The following is a 26,141-nucleotide window of genomic DNA, read 5'->3' on the forward strand; positions in this document are numbered from 1 at the left end:
GCAAGTGCTCGTGAGAGTGGAGTTCCAGGTGAGTCATCTTGTGCACTGGTCTCAGTTGGTGGGTCTGGGGGTGGCATGCCTGCTGTGCCCAGGGCTGGATTGGTGCAGCAGACCCACACAGCAATGCTGGCCATTAATTTTTCTACTCTACTCCATCAGCTTGAAGAGTGAATTCAATACAAAAAAATGGCATCGATAACCAGTACTGATTATATCAGGTATTTCATCAGCAAACACTTCATTCCTGAACTGTTTAGTTCAGGAATGTCTATATGTCTGTCTTACCCCAGAGAGGCATGCCATTGCTTAGGAAGTGTTTTCTAGGTAATGATAGATATAATTTAGAGCCAAGTAACACTAGTCAGGCAACAGTTAGGAATTATAAATGTAACTTCTCTTCTACATAAAAAACACTCAGCCACTGCTCTTTTTAAAAGGTAATGTGTTTATTTCTGAATGACTTAAAGACTGGTATTTAAATATTCACCTAGGTACTGGTTCTCTCAGGGAAAGAAACGGTGAGATGAAAGAGAGGAACATTCCTAGAAATGAGTGTTTGACCTGTGTGGTCCTTACAGTAAATTATACTAATTCTAAACTTCTGTTTATGTGTGGCCCTTTAAAGCTGATAGAACTTTTCCATTCAGTGGGCAGGTGGATTTCCTGTAGGACCCCAATTGCCTGAAGAAGTATGTTGTTTTCTTGTGTTTCCATTGCAACATTTAGAGACTAAGAGGGAATCCTCTGTGGTATTTCACATAGGTCGTGGATCTTTTATCTATAGGTTGTGTTTGTACTAAGAGGGGAATATTAATAGCTGCTGGTGGCAGAGTGACAAGGGGGGGAGTTCCCTGAGCATGGGCGGATTAACCTTTCAAAATACATGTTTCTATTTAAACCACTTAGTTACTGTTTGATTGGGGCTCTGAAGACAAGGACTCTGTGTTACACCCCGCCGTGCCCTACCTAGATCTGAGAGGAGCGTTCATACAGAGCATGGTGAGTGACACAGGACGTGAGTGACTTTGCTTTCAGTTTGTAGAGTATGCTCTAACTGTTCTTCACGAGGTGCTCAAGCTTTGCCTTTGAAACACACCGGTCTGTGTGTTCCAGGTGGGAAATGGCATGGAACTAGTTGCAGGTGTGATAATGCGTGATGCTTTCCTTTCATTTGAGAGCTTTCCCATTCAGATATTTCACCCATACCACATAGGTTGTTGAAATGAAGTCCTTGCTGTGTGAGTACAATTTAGAACAAATTCTATAAATGGCAACTAATTTAAGTAAGCATGTGAATAATTTTACTCCAGTCACTTTCTCGGGCTGCTACAGAGTTTAGCAATGGTTGATTAAACAGGGCTCAAGGAAAGCATCCTTCAGTGTGGCCATAGCTGGGGAACTTCTCCATTACATTCTACAGGCTACTGTGTAATCATGTTAATATGGACTTCTAAAATAATGGGTTGTTTTTAAGAATAAAGTCACTAGGTTTAGTTAGTCTTTTCAACGGAGATTAGGAAACAAATTTTCTAGGAATAGTTTAAACGTGCTCTCAGAGGAAAGTTATTTTAGTAGTGGGCAGAAAGAGGTAGGCTCGCTCTCTGTGGGCATCATGATGCTGCTTCTCCTCGAGCTGCGAGAGCCAAGGGCTTCCTTGCTAAGAGATGCTGGGAAGTATCAACCTTCTTGAGTTGTCCTGAAGCCCTGAGTGCGTTCTGGTACTTGGCAAGGCCTCCGCAGATCCATTCCTGCAGCACACGACTTTCAGGGACTTAAGCAAAGACAAGCAGCAAGTATTCAAGTATTTGTAGAGTGGATCAATTTTCACAAACGATTTTTAATCAATATTTAGAAAGATTAAAATTACAATACAAAGTGCGTTACATTTTATAGTTAAAAGGCTTCCTTGCCTTTTTGCCGCCCATGTGTCTGCATATCGAGCCCAACATACTTGTCTACCATGAAGTACACGTTTAATTAAAATATTGTAGCCTCTAGTATGACCTCCCCATTAGATGTGTAGCCATGATAAGAGTGAGGCACAAGGAAGAAATACTTTTTAATCACAGGAAGAAGAGTCTTAGGTTCGATTACTTCTGTAAAAAGAATCTAAACTCCATAGTAGGCAAGGGGATGATCAGACCAGAGTAGAGGAAGCAAAGTCTCTTCACACTGCTGTGTTCCCAAGGAAAGCTACTAGGTTTCTTTATCTAGAAATGGAGGAAGAGAGGGATGAGGAGCAAAAAAACACCTGAACACTTCCTGATAATGATGACTTGAGTCCCATTTTAACTGTTTTAGAATATTTTTCTTTAGTTCTCTGCAGTCTTTAACTTATATAGTTAATTCATAATTAATTTATTTATTGTCTATTTGGAATTGTGATGGTTCTGACTTTTTAAATATATTTATTTCATGAAGAATGAGTTCTTATTATGGAATAAACTCACTTTCTACACATATATTTTTAGCTTGAAATAAAGAGGCAAAACTCAAAGTATCTTTCCTTGAAATTTCATAAGACATGAGGAAAATCTATTTTGTCTGAATTAAATAAATTTTAATTTGGATTAAAATAGGCCCTAAATAAAATCTTTCCATAATTTTAATATAAAAACACCAGGAGAACCAGCATGCCTGCAGAGGGTGGGAAGCACCAGCCCAAACACATGAGTCTCCTGGCGCATCTGAGCCCTCGGGGTTCTCAGAGAGAGGGACCATTACCAGCACTGTCAGTCCACAGCTAACAGCAAGCACTCAAGACTAAGCATTATTATTATTATTATTGTCTTTGCTGATCTGAAATGTGTAAATTCTACAGGAAAAGATTCCTGTCCTTTAATGCAGACTGGAGGAGAAGCTAAAGAGTTGGCTCTGAGGGGAGCCTGCCCCTTCTGTTCTCTTGAGCCTCACCTCAAGTTCAAAATAGTCAGGAAGGTTCCTTCAGGTATAATCAGAAGTAGATAAGTGCAGTGGGCTCTGTCCAAGCAGCTCTCAGGGAGACGCCGCTCTTGCCACTGTGCTTGGCATCATTTTTGAGGTGAACCCATAGTTTGTTTTTCCAGTTTTAGAGAGTACTTCGTCATTAATCACATATTCTTACGTGGAAAGTTGTTCAATTTTATTTTCTGAAAAAAAAAAGAGCTTGCATCATTGATTTTCCTAACAGAACAAGTAAACCGGCTGTGGCAGCCCACGGATATAATTCCAGTGATCAAGAGGTGGAGGCAGTAGGGTGAGAAATTTATCCTCCACTCTGTAGCAAATTCTAAGCCAGTCTGGGATAATTGAGACCTTGTCAGAAGCAAAAACGGTAGATTGCTGGACACCATATGTACTCAATGGCTTGCCGCTGTTGTTGTTGGTTAGTCTGTTTTTGAGGCTGTAATTTAATCATATTTTCCCCTTCCCTTTTCTCCCACCCAACCTTCCCATATACCATTCCCCACTCTCTTTCGAATTCATGGCCTCTTTTTTCACAGGTTGTTATTGCATACACATAGATGTGCATGTGTATATATGTATATACATATGTATATGTGTATGTATATGTATATACATATTCCTAAATTTAAACAACTCAGTTTGAATACATACTCGTATGTATGTTTTCAGGGCTGACTGACACAGGGCAACTAATCGGTGTGCTCCTCCCTAGAGAGGACCACCTCTCCCGTCCCCAGCTTTTCTCATCGCTTGTTGATTTTAGTGTAGTGCTAACCCTCATGGCCTTTTCTCCATCCATGCTGCTGTGCTTGTTGGGTTGACCTCGTTCAGCTCACATGTTGGCATTCATGTTGGTGCAACATTATGCATGTAGCTTCTCCTATTAGTGGAAGACATGGTCTCACAGCAAACTCCAGATCTTACACCCTCTTAACCACCCTCTTCAGGAATGTTCCCTGAACTCTATGTGTAGGGGTGTTTTCTAGATATATCCATTGTGTCTGGACTCAACAACCCTGTGTTTTAATTAGTTATGTTTTGTTGTTGCTGTTTTTAATAGTCTTCCTCTGTTGCAAACAAGTTTCCTTAATGTGGGTAAAGACATTACCCACATTATGTGTCTGGCATAAGAACAATATTTATAAATCTTTATTAGGGATTATGGTGGTTTAGTAAAGTAGTAGCTGTCTATTCTGTGCCAATAATTCCATGGCTTCACTAGTACTGAGCAGGTAGCTAGGTCCAGTTCCAGGCATGGTTTCATTCTTACTTAATGGGTCTTAAGTCCAGTTAAAGAGCTTTTGGTTACCACCAGTGAATGTGTTTCACTACTGCATCTGTAAAGTTTTTGTGTTACGCTGGCCATCAATGTCATCATAGGGATCATAGGTGGGTAGGACTAGTGGTTGCTTCTGTCTTTGAGACCCTTGAATGGCACTGTCTGGTACCATGAAAGGTAGTCTTCAGGGAGGGGACATTCAGATCAGTTCCAGTTCAGGAGCCTCTAAACCCTATTTCTGAAGTGCATGATATCTTCAGCAATAGAGACTTCCCATCCACCTCTGGTGGTGAGATTTGGGGGTGGTAACCAGAGCAAAAGCAATAGACTGTATGTTTTGGGAATTTCTTTGGCAGCCATGGCCAACAATTCAAAAGAGGGCTTCTTATGTCTGTATTGGTGTTTTTGTTAGGTGATATTTTGTCCTTTGGGACAGAATACTATAAGCCCAGATAATAAAAGTTCTTTAAAACTGCATTTGTATATTTATATACTGAATTACATACATTACAGAGAGTTTTGTAGTTAAATAGCTTAACAGTAGACTTCCTTGTTATTTTCTCTAATTCCATCCTTTGGCTATGTTGACCTTTCTCCTTAGGGAAGAAGGAGACTCCCTTTTCTCTTTATCCCATCATAAAGATATCCCATCATATCCCACTTGTATCCTGCCATTTCCCCCTTTCCTCCTCCCACATTCTTCAGTATTTCCCCTTCCCTTCCCTACAGTACCCCATTTTTCTGTTTCTCTATTCTGATTAATTATACTCTATCATTCCCTTCCTGTTGCTCCCCCACCCCCATCCTAGCCATGGTCTTGTTTTGCTCTCTTAACCTTGGTAGTTGAATAATATTCCATAATGCATATCTACCACATTTTCATTATCCATTTATTAGTTGGAATGTATTTAGGTTGTTTTCATTTCCTAACTATTGTGACTAGAGCATCAATGAACATGTTTGGGAACTGTGGAGAGGGATACTCTTTCCCTTGGGGGTCTGCCAAAGAGTAGTATACCTGGAGCATATGGTAGCTTTTATATCCCTTTGAGAATTCTCTGCACAGATTTTCATAATACTTGCACCACTTTGCAATCCTACTGACAGAGAACGAGGCTCCCTTTCCCTCTTTCCCCTCTAGTATTTGTTGCCAGTTGTTTCCTTGACTTTTTCAATTGTGACTGGAGTGAGATGAAATCCCAAAGTTGTTCTGATTTGATTTCCTTAATTATTGAGGACAATTATTTTTTTCTGTTAGAATTGTCCTGCTTATAACTGTTTGTATTTATTTATTTATTTATTTATTATTGAATAATTTCTTTATTTACATTTCAAATACTTTCCCCTTTCTAGGACTCCTCTTTGGAAATCCCCTATCCATCACCCCTCCCTTGCCACTATGAGGGTGCTCGCCCACCCACCCCTGTCCTCCCACCCTGGCAGTCCCCTACACTAGGGCATCAGACACACTCAGGCCTCTCATCCCACAGATGTCCAACAAGGCCATCCTCTGTCATATATGTGGCCAGTGCCATGGGTCACTCTATGTGTATACTTTGGCTGGTGGTCCAGTCCCCAAGAGTTCTGGGGGTTCTGGTCTGTTGACACTGCTGCTCCTTCCGTGGTGCTGCAAACCCCCTCAGCTCCTTCAGTCCCCTCTCCAACTCCTCCATCAGAGACCCCAGACCTCAGTCCAATAGTTAGCTACAAGCTTCAGCCTCTGTCTTAAGAACAATGAGTTTTCAAAAGACAGTTCTTAACCATTTTTACTTCTTTTGGGGAACCTTTCTTCAGGTTCCAAGACCATTTTTTGAATGGGCCACTTGTTTTGTTTTGGACTCTGTTTTTTTCAAATTCATTATATGTTGTGGATATAATCCTCGAGCCAAGATTATTTCCCATTCTGAGGACTTTCTCTTTCAAAGACTGATGATTTCTTTAGCTGTTTTAGTTTCTGTTTAGCTTTTCAGATTCAGGAAGTGCACTGGTCAATTGTTGGCGCTAATGCTTGGGCACCTTGAGTCCAAAGCAGGAAGCCCTTTCCTACACCTCTGATATGTATAGTACTGTCTCAGGAATACATGAGACCACTTTGAAAACCAAACACAGTAGATTCCCTACACTTACCCACATTCTAGTAGCACTAAGTGTATCCAGTGGGTTCTGAAAGAAAAGCACATGGAATCAGGGAGGAATAATGGGAGAAATTGCAGGGTGATAAAGGGGCTGGATTTGACTAATTCACAATGTATACATGTATGACATTCTCAGACAATAGAAAGCACTTTATTATTTTATGTATTAAAATGAGAGAAATATTGTTCAGCTTCAGTGGAAAATATGCATTCTCTTTTATTATTCCTTGTAGGATGAAATATAAAACATATAAATACCATCAAAAGAGGTTAGGAGCACTGACTGCTCTTCCGAAAACTGAATTCAAATCCCAGCAACCACATGGTGGTTCATGACCATCTGTAAGGAAATCTGACACAATCTTCTGGTGTGTCTGAAGATAGCAACCATGTACATAAAATAAATACATAAAATAAATAATTTTTTAAGCTGGGCAGTGGTAGCGCATGCCTTTAATCCCAGCACTTGGGAAGCAGAGGCAGGTGGATTTCTGAGTTCGAGGCCAACCTGGTCTACAGAGTGAGTTCCAGGACAGCCAGGGCTATACAGAGAAACCCTGTCTTGAAAATAACCCCTGACCCCTGCAAAAAGAAACATAACATGTCTGGTATGGAGAAATTAAACTTTGCCGAAATATGGATTAGTACAGGAAAATTAATTTTTGATTAGAATTTCTGTTGCTGATTTGAACACATGAAATAATATTTTAAAATAACAATAAATATTTAGCTATAATTGTTCTGAGAGCATCCAGATTATAAAGGTCAAAGAACAGATTCAGAACCTGGTACCCATCCTGGCCCTCATCTCCAATAGACAGTCTCCATCAGTGCAGTCTGAGCTCAGTCATCATTTCTGATGGTCATAAGTGACCTTCTTTCACTGATTTTCATTTGGAACTGAGAAACACAGCCTTCACTCTTTTGTTGCTGTGTGAGGAACCCAGACTTCGTGTTCCCAGCTTCAGTTCTTTGTGTTTACTTTTGTCCATCTGAGGATAAGCACCTGAGTATTGATCTGCAAGGTGCTTTCTGTGTGGCTCTGGTAATTATACTGTGCATGGTTAACTGTCTTTTTAGTGATGACAATTAAAAACACATGATATTCTTCATCTTAGAACATTTAGTGCAGGTTAGAATATCTAGGTACACCACAAACCCTTGTCTTAGTAAAACAGAAGCTAAGCAAATAACCTGGGGAGAGGTCACAGCAAAGTGATGGATGGCTTACATGGTATAAAAGAATACCTACACCAATCCCCAGGCTCAGAAACATTGGCCCAGCCTGGCCTTTACCAACTTCCCTTTCAAGTAGATGGGAATGCGTCTGGAGGAACTGATACTATTAGCAAGAGGCTAAGGATGGAGGTGGGGCTGGCTTACCTGCCATGGATATGAAAACTACCCATGTCAGGTTTTACCTGAGCTATACTTCCATAGAGAAGACCCATCTTTACTCCAACATTTCTGACCTTCCTCACAGTAGTCTACATTCATCAATAATTATATACATGGTAACATTTCTGTCTCTTAAAACCCACTTTCTCTATGGGATTTTTAGTGAGTTTTGACACATCAAATACAACTTAAATCCTACCACATCTAGAACTTTCAGTTCACCAGCAAACACCAATCAAATCATCGGGTAGTCAGGGGAACTGAAGGCTGTTTGAAAATGGACCATACTATTTCACTATCAGGCTCCTTCTTTTGAAAATGTCAAGCATTATATCTGCTTTACAGATGAGCTTAGTGTAAAGGGCAGCTAGCTTGTTGGATGTAAGAGATAGGGTGAGATCCGGATCCTTTGATTTTAAATCTAATCAGCCTTCCATTAAAATGCTTAAAAGGATGAATTTGTAATTTGAGGAACTTTAATTAAAATTGGTCGATAGAAGTCTTTAATGCAATAAGATCTTCTAGGAGAGAACTTAATGAATACAAAGAGTAAACAGACATTTATTTTTCTGCAGATGAAGGAACATTCCACAAACAAGACCTACGTCATTGGCTAGAAGTTGGTCAGTGATGAGTTTTCACTAAGCCCACGTGCACATCAGCAGGATGTCAATAATCCTGGCTTCACTACTTTTCATGACTCACAGTATTGGAGCAAGTTTTCAGTCCTGCCTACAGAGTGCAGTTTCTAGGAACTGGGGTGAGAGACTTTGAGTTCCCTGATTTCTGGACTTGGTAATATTTGGAACTGCAGCCCCACAAGTGCCATTTTTCTCAGGTGAAGGAAATGTGACCCTGATCTGACTGAACTATGGAGAATCTGTGGTAGCAAAACTTGACTGATAGAAAGCAAAATGATTTCTTAGAAGGAAACAGGTGTTAGAAGTCCCCTGATTTAACACCTTTCTCAGAAATATGAAATGGAAAAAAATACCTCAAACTCAAACTATAGCTCTTTGGTTATTTCTTTTGATTTATCCAAATGATGTGTAGCCAAAGATCTCTCATTCTTAATTTCCCTTGAGCCATTACTGTAAATGAGTCAGGTGTATAAATTTCCTTCCCTCCAATTTCTTCCACAATACCAGCAACTTCAATGATAGCTAAGTGTGAGAATTCTGTTGACTAGAGGCAGTGAAGGAATGGGAATGTAGGAGACACACCCTTTATTGCTGTTGTTGACTTAAATTGTCATATTTTAAAAACTATAACAGGGTAGGGTGGTGTCCACCTACAATCCTAATACTTATGGGACTAAGACAGATCAGACAAAGAGTTCCGGGACAGCTGAGTTACGTAGTGAGTCCGAGGCTACCCTAAGTGACATGGGAGACATTGTTTACAAAGAAGCAGAGTTGAACACCTGCTTTTGCTCTCATAGAAATATTCAGAAATATTGGACTGGAGTCTCAGCTTTGTGCTTATAAATTTTGTTAAGTTTAATAGTTAATTGATATGTTTCACTTTTATGTGTACAAGTGTGTCTGTGTGTTTGCACACGTGTGTATACACATGCACACAACTACTGTGTGGGGATTTAGGAACATACGAACAGGCTATTTCATGTATGAAGAGTGATTTAGACTAAACATAGTATCTAAAGTATTATTAGGGAAATGTTTTCTAAATTCTGTACTAGATGTGGTACTGTTCTTTATATAACTATCTGGTGCCATAATCAGTGTTCAGTTCATTCATTCCTTGCTTCTAGGGCACATATGTAACCCAAACACTGAACTATGTACTGGGCCTTTGCTTGTGACAGAACAACCAGCTCATAGAATTTACAGTCTGATGCAGAGATATGATCTAGAATGGACAATGATATGTTCTAAAATAGTAAAATTAAAATTCATGCTGCTAAGAGGGCGGAGTAAGTCATAAAAGTGCACATTAATGGATATACAGAGACCCAGAAGAGATTGCTTTTTATGGGAAGAATGAGTCTAGATGGAACAGGGAGTGCAGTGGAAAGGAGGACTCCCCTCGGAGGGACTTGACACCATGATGACTGGGGAGCAGAAATGGCAAGTGTCTGGGAATAGCAGAGTCTGGTGACCCATCTGAGGGATTCCAAGCCTTTCAGCTATGTTACCAACTCTATCATTGTGACAGAAGACCACGTGGATTTTACTATGTGTATGGGAAGCAGGGTGACAACAAGAGCAAACGTGTTTTAAGAAGATGGCTGTAACATAAAAAACAGATAGGGAGTGGGCAGAGAAGTCAGGGTGTCCCCATAGTGCCAAATGTGGATGATATTGTCAGTGGTTTGACCACACTGGAGAGACATTGTTTATTATCAGCCAACGTGACAAATCACTAAATGCACCTAAGAGTTTGACATATTAGACTGCAGTTCTCAGATGGTACAAGTACCCAGTTCTGCTTTGATAGCCAACAAATACAAATCAGCAGTATCGGTGCTATTCAGTGAGGATCCTCACCAGTCCCAGGTTCTCACCATACATTCTTGGAAGTTCTAGTTTGGAGTTTTACCCTTCCAGGGCCCTTAGAGATGATTCCATTAGACTGCGGTTCTGAAAAGTGACATCCAGAGAGTAAGAAGCTTAAGATTTTGCATTTAATTTAACAAGTGAATTTAACATTCAGTTAACAATCAGGTCATAAATGCACATGGAGAAGCAAAAACTATAATTTCCAATCTATGATGTGTTTTCCCCTGGTTACATTACTTTTTATTTTTATTGATTTTGTTGATAATATCAGGGACCAGTGTTCATCAACATATTGGTATCTTTCTTTTATTTTTTTTAATTTTTTTCTATATTCTTTGTCTACATTCCAAATGTTTCCCCTTTCCTGGTTCCTCCCTCCCCATATGTCCCATAAGCCCTTTTCTCTTCACCCATTCCCCAATTAACCACTCTCATTTCTCTGTCCTGGTACTCCCCTACAATGCTGGATCAAGGCCTTTTCCAGGGCCCTCTCGTTCCTTCTTGGAAATCATTTGATATGCTAATTGTGTCTTGAGTATTCAGAGCTTCTGGGCTAATTAATATCCACTTATCAATGATTGCATTCCATGTGTATTCTTTTGTGATTGGGTTACCTCACTTAGGATGATATTTTTCAGTTCCAACCATTTGCCTAAGAATTTCATGAATTCATTGTTTTTAATTGCTGAGTAGTATTCCATTGTGTAAATATACCACATTTTCTGTATCCATTCCTCCATTGAGGGACATCTGGGTTCTTTCCAGCTTCTGGCTATTATAAATAAGGCTGCTATGAACATAGTGGAGCATGTGTCCTTAATGCATGCTGGGGAATCCTCTGGGTATATACCCAGGAGTGGTATAGCAGGGTCCTCTGGAAGTGTCATGCCCAGTTTTCTGAGGAGCCGCCAGACTGATTTCCAGAGTGGTTGTAGCAGCTTGCAATCCCACCAACAGTGGAGGAGTGTTCCTTTCTCCACTTCCTCACCAACACCTGCTGTCTCCTGAGTTTTGTTTTGCTTTGTTTTGTTTTATTCGATGTATTCTTTATTTACATTTCAAATGATTTCCCCTTTTCTGGGTCCCCACTCCCCACAAATCCCATAAGCCCTCTTCTCTCCCCCTGTTCCTCCATCTACTCCTTCCCACTTCCCTGTTCTGGTATTCCCCTATACTGTTGCACTGAGTCTTTCCAGAACCAGGGGCCACCCCTCTGTTCTGTGAAATCTCAGGGTTGTTTTGATTTGCATTTCCCTAATGACTAATGATGCTGAACATTTCTTAAGGTGCTTCTCAGCCATTCGAATTTCTTCAGGTGAAAATTCTTTGTTTAGCTCTGTACTCCATTTTTAATAGGGTTATTTGGTCTGTTAGAGTCTAGAGACTGATTTGTGGTAGGAACATTATGTGGACCTTCTTATCATGTGACTTGAATAAACCATTGCTCCTAATTTCTCCACATACTGCCTTCCTACTTTTTTCTATCTACTGTGAGTGTGTGTTTGTGTGTGTGTGTGTGTGTGTGTGTGTGTGCATTCTCACTAATGCAACAATAAAATAAAAAGAATATGGAGACAATGTAAAATTTATTTTTATAATGCAAGATAAGCATAATAATGCAAGATTAGCATAATATATGAACTAAACTAATACAAAAAGTGATGTCAATATAATAAAAATCAAGTCAGAGGATCATTTCAAAAAGACTAAAAATATATTTGACCAAAAACATATTGGTATCAAATATTTTATGTTTTGAAATTTGCAAAAAGACACCCACAGAAGTTACTAGGCAAAGTGAAATGCTGTACCTTCTCATGGCTTTATTTCTAAATGAATTTAATTAATGGAGAAGACAGATTAAGTTACACATTCACTGCTTCCATATGACCACTTGTTAATGTGAAGCTTCCTGGCTCTGCAAGTATCTGTCCATTCCTGGCTAAATCTGTTCTACTTCCTCAGTCTTCAATCAACCATGAATGCAGCACACTCTGTACCCTCTGTACAGCATAGGAATGGCATGAAGGCAGACCATATGCTCATGGTTGAGATGGTTTACTCATGTGTGTCTGTGTGTGTGTGTGTGTGTGTGTGTGTGTGTGTGTGTGTGTGTATGTGTGTACATGTATTATGTGTGTGTGTTTTGCATGTCTGTGTGTGTACAATTGTTCATATGTCGTAGTAAAGGGAACAGATGCAGTGATGCCATGTGTCCTTGTCTGTCCCTGACCACAGTACTCCTCTAAGACTGAGTCTCTCACTGACTCTGGAGCTAAGATGGCAGCCAACAAGCCCCCATAACCCTCCTGTCTCTGGCCCTCTCAGTGCTTGGGTTACAGATGTGCATGGCCATCTCTGGCGTTTGATTGCTAGGGATTGGAACTCAGATATTTATTTTTCACAGATCTTACACATGAGCCACCTTTAAAAACTGAACAGTGCATTTATGAAGAACCAGTTTTATTTGTCTTCCCAAGCTATTTGTGAATATATGCTTATTTGTAATTAATCCACTTTAAGTGAAATGTATGTTTATTATGTGTGTATAGCCAAAAAAATAGGATTTTTGTTTCTATGCAAGCTAACTTGTATACCTGGGAAAATTTCAATATAGGTAGTAATCAGACTAAATTTGAATGTGATTGAAAAATATAAAAATTTGTAAGTACCATGTGTTCAGAAAGCATTGTTGCTTTCTTACAAAGAAACCAAAATCATAACCCACAGGATTATTCAGAAGCCCAGATGGCCAATCCTCACAGATCTCTAATAGGAAAAGAAGGTATATATTTAACTATTAAATACAGTAAAATAATATTGACATATGATTCTTTTAGTCTTAACAATGTTTTATTAACTTTCTACTTGTGGATCTTCTTTGAAATCTGTTAGGTTTGATACATATTCTTTACTTTTTATTTTCTGTGTGAATGATGGTTTGCCTGTTGTGTGTGTGTGTGTGTGTGTGTGTGTGTATGCCTTGCATGTGTCTGATGTCTTCTAAAGGCCAGAAGTGACCAGCAGATTCCATGGAACTAGAATTACAGATGATTGTGAGCCAGCATGTGGGTTCAGGGTTCTCTGAAACAGCATCTAGTACTCTTATGCCAAATGCCATAAAATTTAGTGACTGTCCATATATATAAATATATGTGAATGAATATATATATATATGTGTGTGTGTGTGTGTGTGTGTGTGTGTGTGTGTATTTTCAGAACAGTATCTCTTAGAATTTTCAGTAGTTATATGCACAAATGAGGATAAAATTTTGGTGATGGTTTAGTGCTTACTAAGGGTGCATCATAAAAATATACTGAACCTGGTTAACATTTAATTTTAAATTTAGCAAAGGCAGATCCTGAAATGAAACAGGCTTGCTAAGCAAGTATAATGAGCTACAAATGGAACACCCCAGAGAGCAGCACATGTTGTTAAGATAAAAATCACTTGTCAGCATCAAGTACCTCCTGTCTTAAGTGAAGGTGTCATGCCTTTTATGATATTTATATTCTAACACATTCCGACAATATAACATAGACTCGATCAGCACAGCATATTTCCAACAATGTGCCTATCCTCTGAGTTTGAATTATTTTGGAACTTGATTATGTAAACTTCTGCTTAAACAATCAAACAACTTATGATCTTCACTGATGTACTGAACTTCATCCAAGAATCCAAGGCAAGTTTTGGTTAAGTTAAACACAAACCACCATCTGCTTCTTTAGCAATATTAAGCTTCCTTTGTGAAAAGAGGAATGTGGTTGGAGAGGAGAAGAAATGAATCAAGTGATGGGAAGGAAGACACTTGCTTTTAGCTTGAGGGGATGTCATCAACCTCTTGGTTATCTTTCTTCCTACAGTCTTAGTGCTAAATCTTTCAGTTCTAAAAATTATATATGACTTATAATTTATTTCACCATGGAAACTAAATTTTGAAGCAACTTTAAATCAAGTTTTAATCTTTCTGGTTTCCTGTTTCATTGACAAAAAATGCAAAAATAAAATAATGCAAATACTCTACTAAAAATCCAAGCAAGCCACTGTTGGTGACAATGAGGTGTCACCCTGTACTCTTAACTGACAATAATGTTTATCTTCGAATTCATCATAAACAGTTAGCATATGATCATTTTTCTATTGTTAAGTCAGGGAGGCCTTACTCTGGCCCATACTGGGATAAGAAAACAAGAAACCCCTGATTTGCAACCTCTAAGGCTTGACACCTAATTTTTCTCTACAGGATGTTGATTTCTCCAAGCCCCTCTCCTATAGCCTTACCCGAAATCATTAGTCAAAAAAGCCTTAGAAATAATAATTCATATCCACTGATAGACATGAAACTGTGTCAATGTGATCTTGAGTCAAGACAGTGAACTGACCTACCTCCTCAGAAGGAACCAAGATAGCATGATTGCTGCACAGACTTCATCCTTCCATGTTGTATTACTCAGCGAATAGGACCCTGTGTCCCAGTTTTTAAAATTGTATAGCACTAGTTACCTACCCGGCAGGCAATGCGGTTAATGGCAATCTGGTGAGGGCTACACTCATCATCCCCACTTACAGAAGAGGAGATGGAGAGGTGTGAGAACATTAGATTTCCCAGCAAGCTGCTCACAGTCATTCTGCCACTCTTGATCTGTGGCTTAAAAAGTAGCTCATAACTGGGGGGTAGGGTGGGTGGGGTGGGGTGGGTGGGGTGCGTGGGTGGGAGAGGAGCTTCAGGTTTCTATCCTGCGATTCTTTGGACAGCAGTTGGCATTATGCTGCTTGGCATTCCTCATCTCATTCATCAAACTTAAAATGGAGAAGATTCTTAACTGTTTTCAAAAGATTATATTGTAAGTTCCAGGGGCAATATTAGAAAAGGCTAATAAATCAACAGTAACGTTGTTGGAGAGGAAGCAGATATATCATGGCAAGACCTCTGTTAGACCCTGGTGTCCATAAAAGATACAAGTGATTCTAGGCAAAATAGTGGCTTCTTAGATGGTCCTGCAAATAGGTGAAGTGGTGTGGTACACAATCCTACCTTGGTTTTTTTTTTTTTAAAAAAAAAACACTATTTAATATTTACATGCATTTTTAAAATTTTACTTATTTTTTAATTGGCATAAAAATTACAGGTTTCTTTATGGCACTTCCATACATGTTTCTTTTTTTTTTTTTTGGTTGACCTAAAAAATACCTCTATACCTCTATACCTCTAGCACAATCACTCTTGCAAAAAATGTCCAGTTTGTTTATTTCATTTCAGACCTGGTTTAAGTGTGCAAAACATTTAACAAGGCCAAAATATCTTGAATTCCATTGAACAATAAATGAAGGGCCTATAATCAAATATAGTTGCCTTGTTCTCCTAGTGCCAGTGGGCCTGTGACTCAGGGCCTCATGCCTGGTGTCTACTCTGTCTGTCTGCTAGTCTTCAAATCACCCAAGAAAACTTCAGTAAGCTCATGATGACCCAGTGTAGGGACTGAGTGAGGTTCTGACTGAATGTGTATGGTTTGTCATGAGCATGACAAATGCCTCAGACTCATGGGAATGGCAAAGCCTTCTCATGGTCAGACTTGGAGGGATGTCTAAGGCTTTCTCTGCTCAAGTGAGAATTTTGACAGTGTGAAGATAATGTACGTGATGGTTTTCTCTTGGCTTCCCCCTAACCTTTTACACCCTGAAGACTTCTCCTGCCAAGATGAGCCAAACCTGCAGTCTTATTCATCTGAATGTAATAACTCTGCCTCCTTGTTTATCTGTGTGCAATAGTCCTTCTTGTTTATTCAACTGTATAAAATAGACACACTGAACTTTCTGGGTCTACAGCTTCTATATCAGAGAGCCCGGTGCACCTGATCCCAGCTTTTCTGTGTCTATGTGTATACTTTCTCCATTCCCTCATGATGTCTGGTCAGCATTCCAGGACCCAAGCCATGTAAGGACATAGCAACCCAGCTAGATGGATTCTGTGCTTCATTTACTTAGTCAAAATTTATTGAAGAGGACATTTCACTACAGTTGTATGTGTGGCAACTTGTTACCCTAATCTGGGATTTGGTGCATATGAAGTCTATAAGATTTCCCTTTCCACCTGCCAAATAATGTGAGACCATAGCCTATGCCATATCTATTGATGAGGTTTCATTTGTAATGTAAACATTACTGTTGAAAGCAAGTCTACTTCTATTTCAAATTTAAAATATCTCCTGTACAATGTGCAATTATGGGGGAATTACCACAAAGAACTATATGTCTAGTTAGTCCTAAGTCAGCAACTGACTGGTTGTTTGCCTCTCTGGGCTTCTGTTGATTCTTTTGGAAACTGGGGGTAGTAGAGTTCTTGATTCCTCATTTAAACTAATAGCACATTTATGGGATTTATTACAAACTTATTTATTAATTCATTTATATATTTTTAAAAAAATCTTCATCTTCTAGAACTGCCAGGATAGGCCTTCTTGCCCCTCTTTGTCAGGTATTTCTGGTTTTTCTCTTCCATGAATGTGGGGAATTGTGCAACATCTCTGGAGCATCACACAGAGAAGAGAGGCAGTTGTGCAATTTTGCATAATTAGAAGAAAAAAAAGCTATACTAGTTGGTGGTCCAGTTCTTTCAACAGTCCCAAGAGGCATCTTCTTTCATCTAGTAACTGGCTGCCATGGTGGTAGCAGATGACTTTTAAACAGCTGTCACAAGTCAAAAACAAAGTGAAACAAAAAGCCACCCTCCCACGCTGTGTCTAGGTAGCTTGCCAATAGGTAGAGTAAGTCCTTCTCAGAGACCTGGGGTGAGCAGGCTTTTGAGGCCAGTTTTTAAAATTTGACAGAAACTCAAAAAAACTCAGACAAGCTGCCATTGTGTTTCCCAGAGACCCAATTCCCTGTGTTTTCTAAAGGGATGTGGCAATTACTAGTTTCCAGGGGCATTTTAAATGTGTTAATTGCCTGCAGGAATTTGCTTTCAAAATATACGCGATTCATCTAACTCTTCAAGTTCAAGTGTCCGCTATTTACCATCTGAGGCACCATGTTGCCTGTGTAGCTTTTAACAGTTTGAGTAACTATGTTGCAATTGATACTATGATGTAATTTAATAGAAAAAAAATGGGAAGTAAAAACTGTTTCTTTTGGTTGTAACATCACTAATTCTTCTGTTATCCTGAAAATTGTGGAAATGATTACCAATTCCCATTGGAAAAAAAACTGGAGTAAACGGCATTGTGGGAAAAAAGGTCTTGCTGCTGGGTTCTTAGGAGATCCTGGACAGCTTGTTCCTACAGTGTGGCTAATTGAATTGCAAACATGTCAGTCTGACAGCTTTAACAGTTTATGCCTTAAATGTCGGCATGTCCAGCTTTCTCCTTGTCACTGGACAATTTCTCTCTGTCATCAGAGTCTTCCTTAACTGAGAGGCTGACACTTTGTTTATACCCAGCCCTGTACCGTGTCGCTGAAGCACACAGAAAGCACACTTGTGGTCTCTCTTCTAATGACTGACACGCTGGAAAATAAGTCATGAGAATAAAAACACGACTTTGGATGGAAAATGCATCTAACAGGTGGTTTTCTTTCCGAGACTGATAGAGTTTTCTTCCCACATCTGAGCCTTGAATCCTTTGTGTTTTTATATTTTCTCTTTTAGATTCCACGTCGGCACCTGACCCTTGAGAAACATGACGAGACACTGGTAACGATCACCCACCAGTGCGAAGATTATGAAAGGTAAAAGCCGTGTTTTTTTTCCTTAGAGGTTACATTCCTGTAATAAAAATATTCTGCTTGCAGCATTTCTGCTTTCAACAGTGATGACTCTGTTAAGAACTCTGAAAAAGAATCTGCTCGATGCAAGCCGATGGAGGGGGTGGGACTAGGCATGAACCATTTACGGCTTTTTTGTTTGTTTTTGTTTATTTTATTATCTTCTTCATCACCATTATTATCATTATGAAAGAGGAAAAGGGACAAACCACATGTGCATGCGCGCGCACACACACACACACACACACACACCAATAGAATGGGGAGAGGGAGGGAGAGAGGGAGGGGGGAGATATTGGTGGAGGAAGGTCAGGAGAGGAAGCTGAAAAGTCAGTTCCTTCTGTCAACAGGAGGGGGCGCTGTTCTGGGGATCAAGTTCTAACCTGAAGTTTGCATAATAACTGCTTTACCTGCCAAGTCATCTCACTGACTCCTGGGTTGCATGACTTGAACATTTTTTTTTTTTTTATTCCATTGCTATCCAAGAGGCAGGAACTGTGATGGGATACAGTAGTTTTTGTGCTGGGGTTGCTTTCTCAGTTGTACAAATTTTGCTTTACTGAAGAAACAACTCTTTCACCAATACATTGAAGAAGTTCTACACAGGTTCCTCAGTCACACCCTTTATTCTGTCAATCATTAAAGGGGTTTTGCTGTCTCCTTCACTAATACAGGGAATAACTCTCAGTTCTCACTTGGCACCTTCTATGTGCAAGATGCTATGCTAGGTGCTTGCAGAAGGCACATGCTCACCCCTTTCTCCCACTGCTTCCAAGTAAAAATGGAAAATTCTATGTGCATAATTAATAATAATAATAATACATAGTTAAATGCTTTACCTAATAAAAAAAACAGCCCAGAACTGGATGGAGTGAGCACATCCGTATCCTTAGCACTCTGGAGACAGAGACAAGAGAATTTTGACAAGCTGGAGACCAGCCTGGTCTGCATAGTAGAATTTAAGCCAGGACTTAGTATGAAATTAAAGAAAACAGGATAGAAAGGAAACACCCAGATAAACATAATGCTGTGCATAATGCTTATCAGGGAAAGGCAAGACTTGTATACTAAAGGATAGAGATGTACAAAGGAGTGTGTGTGTGACAGAGTGACAGGAACGCAGAGCAAGAGTATCAGCATCAGGAAATGGGCCATTTGGATTTATTCATCTTTATGTAATATAAAGTCAAGGGAGACTCAGATGAGGTCCCACGGAGAAACTAACTAGCTAAGGCTTTATTCTATTGGCAACATTTCTTTGTTCGGAAGACTCCCTTTATAGTATCTATCTTTTAAACAGAAGTTCACACTTGACTTTGTCTACTGTTATAAGTGGGCTGGGAGGAGCACATGTGACTCAGCATGTGTGTGTGGAGATCACAGGACAGCTTTATGAGATCCATTTTCTCATCTCCACCTTCCTGTGGATTCTGGGGATTGAACTAGGTTGTCTGGCTTAGCCTAAGCACTTCTTTCACTAAGCCAGCTTAGCCAGCCTTTAATACCTTAAAGATAAAAGGTGATTAAAGGCTTATTAAAACTCCAATTCTTAACCTTAGTTTTCAACTAGAGACATCTGTGGCACTGGAGACATAGTTTCGGTTTCTGAGCTCATGAACAACCTGCTTCCAATATGAAGATCATGAGTGTGGCCAAGGGGCCCTGTAGAGAAACTTGGACAGTGACCTGACAGCAGGAGAGTTGGCCAACAATGCCTACAATCGATTAGGAAAAAGAGCAGTAGCATTAATAAACAGCAGTGTTCACAGCATCCCACGCATATGCAGACCCTGGCCCATTGGTGCTCTCCTGTAATCGGGAGAAGAAACACCTGCTGACATTTTGCCATTCAATATTTGTTTGCATATGTGTTCTAATTGCAGCAACCACCATTACATGACTCAAGCAGATGAGGTAATTCTAAAAGCAAAAGTTTTCAAGAAAATGCTCAATCTACATTGATGTTTATTTCTTGTCCATTTTTGATGACCATGAGTCACTTATATGAACTTATAAATAAATAGTGTATGCCAATTATGCTTATATCGAGGTAAAATGTATAAGACAGATTGTATGAATTTTTTATTTGTTAATGCATTTGTTTTTATTTTAAAACCTCTATCACAGTATTGATTTCTCCCATTCCTACAAACTGTTTGAATTCATTGCTTCTCATAAGTAGACTAACCTCAATTTATAGACAATTCAGTATTTACTTATATTCTATTCTTTATCTTTCTATTATAGCAGTGTTCTTTCTTGCTTCCTTGGTAAGATTTTATGTACTCCAAGGAAAGATTTCCTGTACAACAATGGACCTACAAGAAGTTGTAATAAAATGTAATCAGATGTGCATTTTTATTACAGGAGCAGTCTGAGGTGAGTCATACTGCAACCTCTGACACTGACAAAGAAAGAAAGTGGATAGGAGTCGGGGAGGAGCACACCTCATCCCAGCACTTGGGAGGTAGAGACAGAAGGATCAGGAGATTAAAAGGGCCGTAAGACTGAGATCAGCAGAAGCAAAATGAGGCCTTGTTTCAAAAAATACAAACAAAGTGAGAAAATGAACAGGGATGAGAGAGAGGCAGGGAGGGGGAATTGAGAAACCCAGTGCTTGTACAGAGATGGAAAAGGATATTCCTACCCCATCCCTTTGCCTTGGACACGGACTGACACCGCTTCCTCCCTTGCGGGGAATTCCAGGGGCATTATGTAATATTGAGAGCTTATCATACCGCTTTGAGTATAGAGTGAATCCAAGTTCTCAGACTGTGCCCTTTTTTTATGTGGTGTTAAATTGACTTGCTATAGCCATCCTCCAACCTACTGTTATCCAGAATATTAATATTCAGTCTTTCTGTGTTTATCCTGGCTGAAGACCATACGTCCCCTAAGTGTTCATATTGTTTTGTACAGTGTTGAAATGTTTGTCCTGAGAAAAAGAGAGAAGGCTGGGCCTGTTTTAGATTACTTCTAAGATGTGCGGATACCTGGCAGTTTAACCTGTGTGGTTTATGTGACTCCAGCAGGAGGGGAGAGGGATGAGGCAAATGCTGAAATCTCTTTGTCCTCAGGGAATCAGGAGGCTGAAAGACAGACATGAGTTCAGAGCAAAAAAAAAAAAAAAAGGAAGGAAGAAGACCAGGGAGAGTCTGGTGAGCCGTCCATCACCACCTCTAAACTAAGTTCCTTTTCATGGAAGCATCTGCTTTAAGGGCAGAACTCAATGCCCTTGAAGTTTTAGGGCTTGTATACCCAGCTACCTTTCAAAGGAACAGTGACGGCGAGGTGCCCTTGATTCTCCGTGAGAGGCATTCCTAAAGCCACACTGAGTTTGGTTTGCATGGTTCACAGTATTTTATACGGAGCCTCACTAAGCATGCTGGGATCCTGGAGTCAGTGCTTCATTTCAATTTTTGTAAAGCAGATGTTTCCAGGATTTTTGTTATAACATTTATTTTTAGTATTTTTAAATGGATCATGCATTCAGAAAATTACAGATGACTCATCTTAGTCTGAAGCAGAGATCATTTCAGAAGGAGATAAATGTCAATTCTTCTGAATTGCCTGGCATTGAGCTCATGCGGTATGGCAGCCTTTGAGCCTATATTATACATTATTATTATTATTATTATTATTATTATTATTACAGCAATCTCCTGTCTTCTGGTAGCAATATACTGGTTTCCAGAAACATTTTAGGGACTTTTTTTCTGCACATCCAAAGTATTAAAGTATCTTTTTGTGAAACATCAGTGTACTTTGAGAAAATTAAACAATAGGGTGTTTTTCCTCCATGTGAATAGCCTACTCCCCTCCAGATGCCGTGTTTAGCAGCCAAACAGCTGCTCTCTATTAAAATGTCTCTCAAAGCCTTACTTATTCACTCATAAAGGGAAGAGAATTGTAAGTACGTTTATGGGGTGACAGGCAGATGTTTGGGTTGGAACAGGACAATGGTGGTGGTAATCAAAAACTAAAGTGATCTCTTTCATGGCATTGTAAGCAAGTATTTTGGCCTTTTTGTTTTTAACCCTCTCCTTTCATGGTTAAAATTTTAACCATTATGGATAGGCAGAGTAAAGGGGCTTCTAGATAGATGCTCCCTCTACTGCAAAGAAATGAATCGAATGTTTTAAGTAAAGGAGAAATCCCTTTTGAAGAGCTGAATAAATACTTTCATGATACACACAGCATAACAGATCATAATTGTTTTACAAATTGTACTCAATTATTCATAATAGAAATATGTCAGTTTCTCAGAAATTATATTTCTCCAAGCAATAAACACCAATCCCAATGGATTTCTGCATATCAGTTTAATTGAGTTCCTTTTCTTTCAAAACTAAGAAGGACATGTGTCAACCATGAGCTTCTGTGTAATGGAGCAAATGAAATTAACCTTTAGTTGGTGGGGACATTCACAGAGAATTGACACATGCTACTGGGGGAGGGCACACCATGTGCTTTCAGTAGGACTTGACAAAACTCGTTGTAGAAACGCCTTCTGTGCACATAACCACTTCCAAGGTCCCACTTCTAGGGACAGTCCAAGCAGCGATCAGGGATTTATCTTTGTGCAGATTTTAATAAATTGCACTTGCTTAAATTTTTGGTCCCAGTGCAGCAATCGCTTGTTAAGCTATTACCATTATCCAGGAATTATATTGGAAATCTAGTATAAACTATCCTGGAAAGGATAGTAGATTAAACCTTTCCCAATAATTAACTCACTATTCACCTAGAAAGGAGCCTCACTGCCTCTTCTATGTATGGAACCTTGCATGTCTGGAGACTGGAGACTACATAGTTTCTCAGTGAAATAATTTTGATGAAACTGAATGCTTGCTGCTGGAGTGGAGCTGTGTGCTGGGTCCTGGCAGCCACAAACACACTCACAACACATAGCCTGGGAAAGAGTTTCTCTCTCTCTCTCTCTCTCTCTCTCTCTCTCTCTCTCTCTCTCTCTCTCTCTCTCTCTCTCTCCTTGCACTGAGTCATTATCTTTTAGTGTAAGGTTTCAGAATTTATGTTGAATTGTCTCCTCCAACCCGATAAGCACCTAGACCCTCCAGGGCCTGAAGTCGACAGCAATAACACTCCCTCTCCGCTGCTTGAAGTTGAGACTGTTCAAAGCAGATCAACATGATGAAAGACATTGTATTAGCAAATTTCCAATTTTCAGGGCAAGTGGAAACAGGAAATTTAGAGACCTTTCCAATTCTCTGACAGGAAGTCAAGTGAATACACTGAAGAAATAGCAGGGAGAGTGAAAGAACAGCCTTTGGAAAGTTGGGTTTGCTTTTAGTCTGGACAGGTTCCTTATTGAAAATGTAGTGCCCCGAGGGAATCAGGTTCTCTTCTCTGGGGGCTTCTGTCAGTCAATTCACTCTGAGCCTGTGCTCAAACTTGGCTTTACATGGAGACCTGGTAATTATTCTGAGAAATTGTTTGAAATACATTTTCATTCTTCCCTTTCAGAAACTTGTAACTTACTTGATTTCTACTGACATAGATTCTATGTGACAATGTATATTCCAGTGTCATCTCCCATTAGACATGAATTTAATAACTTAAATCAAACATCAACTCATTTCCAAGCTAACAGAATTCGAAATATTTTTCTCATCTCTATCTAGAAAACATTTCTAAATCAAGGATATTTTTGCTTTCCAAACTCAATTATTCTCATAGTTCTTATTTCTAAAGTTTCTTTTAATCTCCTTATATTTACAGAGCTGTATTCTTAATCATCACAGAAAATATTAGCATGTTAAAAACAGAATTTCTTTTGAGATGCAAATCATTTGTTGATTTGTCCTTTTGCTTCATTTTTCTCTGTCCTGTAATTGCCATTTTAAAACACAGCAGTAGGCTGAACCCTCAGACATAAACAAGAAATCCAAACTATAAACATCACCAATGAAACTCAAAGATGTCCCACACTGAATGGTATCATGATTATTAATTAGCCGGATGCACTGAGTGCTATTAATCATAAACAGATGTTTGTTTAATGGTCTTCACGGTATGGTTATTTACATTGCACCAAAATTTAAAATAGTTACACAGAATGGTGCTCGTTGGTAGGCGGTTCTTCATTTCAGATGCATCCATGTTGTACCTGTTGCTTGCTTAGCTTCCAACAGAAAACTACCCAATGGCAGTAAGTCACAGCTGGCAAGTGCCCTGCATGTGTGACCTCTCTTAGCAGCTTACATCTCTGAATCAACAAATTGACTTGACATTGCCATCTTCTTAGTCTCACCTTCTACTTTTAAAAGTATTTTTCTCTAATAATAAAATTAGAACAGTTTATGTCAGTTATTTCTATGTGCGCCAGTTCTAAGGAGGTGCTGTGCATATGCAGAAGGATGAAATGATTGTGGAACAGAGATGAGAAGAAAAACCAACAAACAGACACAGCTTGCATTTAATCCCTCATCCAAGAAAACTACCAACAAAATATTTGGGGCTTCTTATTTGTTTACAGTGAGATCATCAGAGCTGGCATTTGCTCTGCGTGTCTTGATTTTGGCACTGCTTCTGAGGCTGCCCACCTAAAGCCACCCTCCTACTGGACTCCAGCCCTAGGAGGTCACTGAAGTCCCTCTCTCCATGATATCACACTAATTTTCTACTCAGCCATATTTGTCTTGAAAGCAAGCAGTGTGCTACCTTCTTCTCCATTATTCCAAACTTTCAGCATTCAAATCTGGGTCCAGTGAGAAAGAGAATTACAGGTCAGTTAGCATTATTGAGGCATGCCTATTTTAGAATAAACAATTTGAATAAATAAAAAAAATTAATGGGTATGGGCCAGAGAGAGGCCTCGATGGATAAAGGCAACTCTCATCAAGCCTGACAACCTGAGTTTGACCCCCAGGACCCACACATGAGTGAGAGACTCATCCCCTCCAAGTTGTCCCCTGACCTCCAGTTTTGCACTGTGGTACATACACAAGCACACACTAGAAATACTTGTAATAAAAATATTTTTTAAAAAAATTGGCATACAATAAATGATTCATTCCATTAGAGATTTTCTTTAATATATTTTTTAAAGATCTGTTTTTATTTTATACATATAAATGTTTGCTGTGCATTCATGTGTGTGTACCACATGCATGCCTGGTGCCTGCTGAAGTCTAAAAAAGACATAGATCCTCTGAAATTGGAATTATAGATGGTTGTAAGCTGTCATGTGGATGCTGGGATTTTACCATTTTAACACATGTCTTCTGCAAGAGCAGTCAGTGTTCTTAACCACTAAGCAATCTCTTCAGCCCTAGCTCCCCCTTTAAAAAAGAAGGTATAGTATGAAACTTTACAAATTAATTATTTGGAAAGTATCCAGTCACATAGCTCTATGGATATTTATTTAACCAGCAACCTGTTTTGAGATTTCTAGCCGTATTCAGTTATTTAGCATTGGAAACAGTATTGTAACAAACATATTTAAGTATTTGGATACATTCTTCCCTTTCCCCCAGGGTAAACTCCTAACACCAGAATAGTTGAGCAAAAGCATTAACAAACTTAAGGCACTCAATATGCAGTTCCTGGCAATTTTTAATCAATCTGTAATGCATCAGTCTCTCCAGAGAGAATATTTTTCCTACATTGTTATTGCTAGAAACATTGTTCACTATTGAATCAAATAACTTCATCATGTTTTTCTAACAATAATACTATTTATCACCAACCTTAAAATTACCTTTAACTGAAATTGGTTGGTGTGATGGTCTGCTTTGGTTTTGAACCTCACTGAATCAAGAAGGGTTACGTGTTAGCACAGCACTCTTCTGGGACACATGAAGAGAGGACCTGCCATGAATGTTGTTGACACCACCCAATAAGTCACTCGCTGCTGGCATCGCCTCTCTTTCTCTTCCTCTCCCTGCCCATCCTCTTTCTATCTCTTGACTCCTTCCTGACAGCCATAACAGTACTCTGCACTATGGACTCTCTTCACCATAATAGACTAAACCTTCTAAAACTAGGAAGAAAATTAAATCCCCCTGCCTTCCATGGTTTTTGTCAGATTTGTTACACTAACAGGAAGATGTGACTAACACTGCTTTCTGTATGTTCCCCTC

General features: G+C 39.3%; 1 protein-coding gene across 1 annotated transcript in view; it reads left to right on the forward strand.

Annotated features, from left to right (window-relative positions):
• Nucleotides 1-934: 934 nt before the first annotated feature.
• Tnip3 (TNFAIP3 interacting protein 3) overlaps nucleotides 935-26,141 on the forward strand; it is a 101,608-nt gene continuing 76,401 nt past the window's right edge. Inside the window, exons 1-2 of the mRNA XM_052173850.1 lie at nucleotides 935-999; nucleotides 17,924-18,003. Coding sequence (XP_052029810.1) covers nucleotides 997-999; nucleotides 17,924-18,003 — 83 coding nt within the window. The 5' untranslated portion in view covers nucleotides 935-996. The remainder of the gene's footprint in view (nucleotides 1,000-17,923; nucleotides 18,004-26,141) is intronic.

The sequence above is a fragment of the Apodemus sylvaticus genome, chromosome 2 (genome assembly GCF_947179515.1).
Source record: "Apodemus sylvaticus chromosome 2, mApoSyl1.1, whole genome shotgun sequence".
Lineage (NCBI taxonomy): Eukaryota > Metazoa > Chordata > Mammalia > Rodentia > Muridae > Apodemus > Apodemus sylvaticus.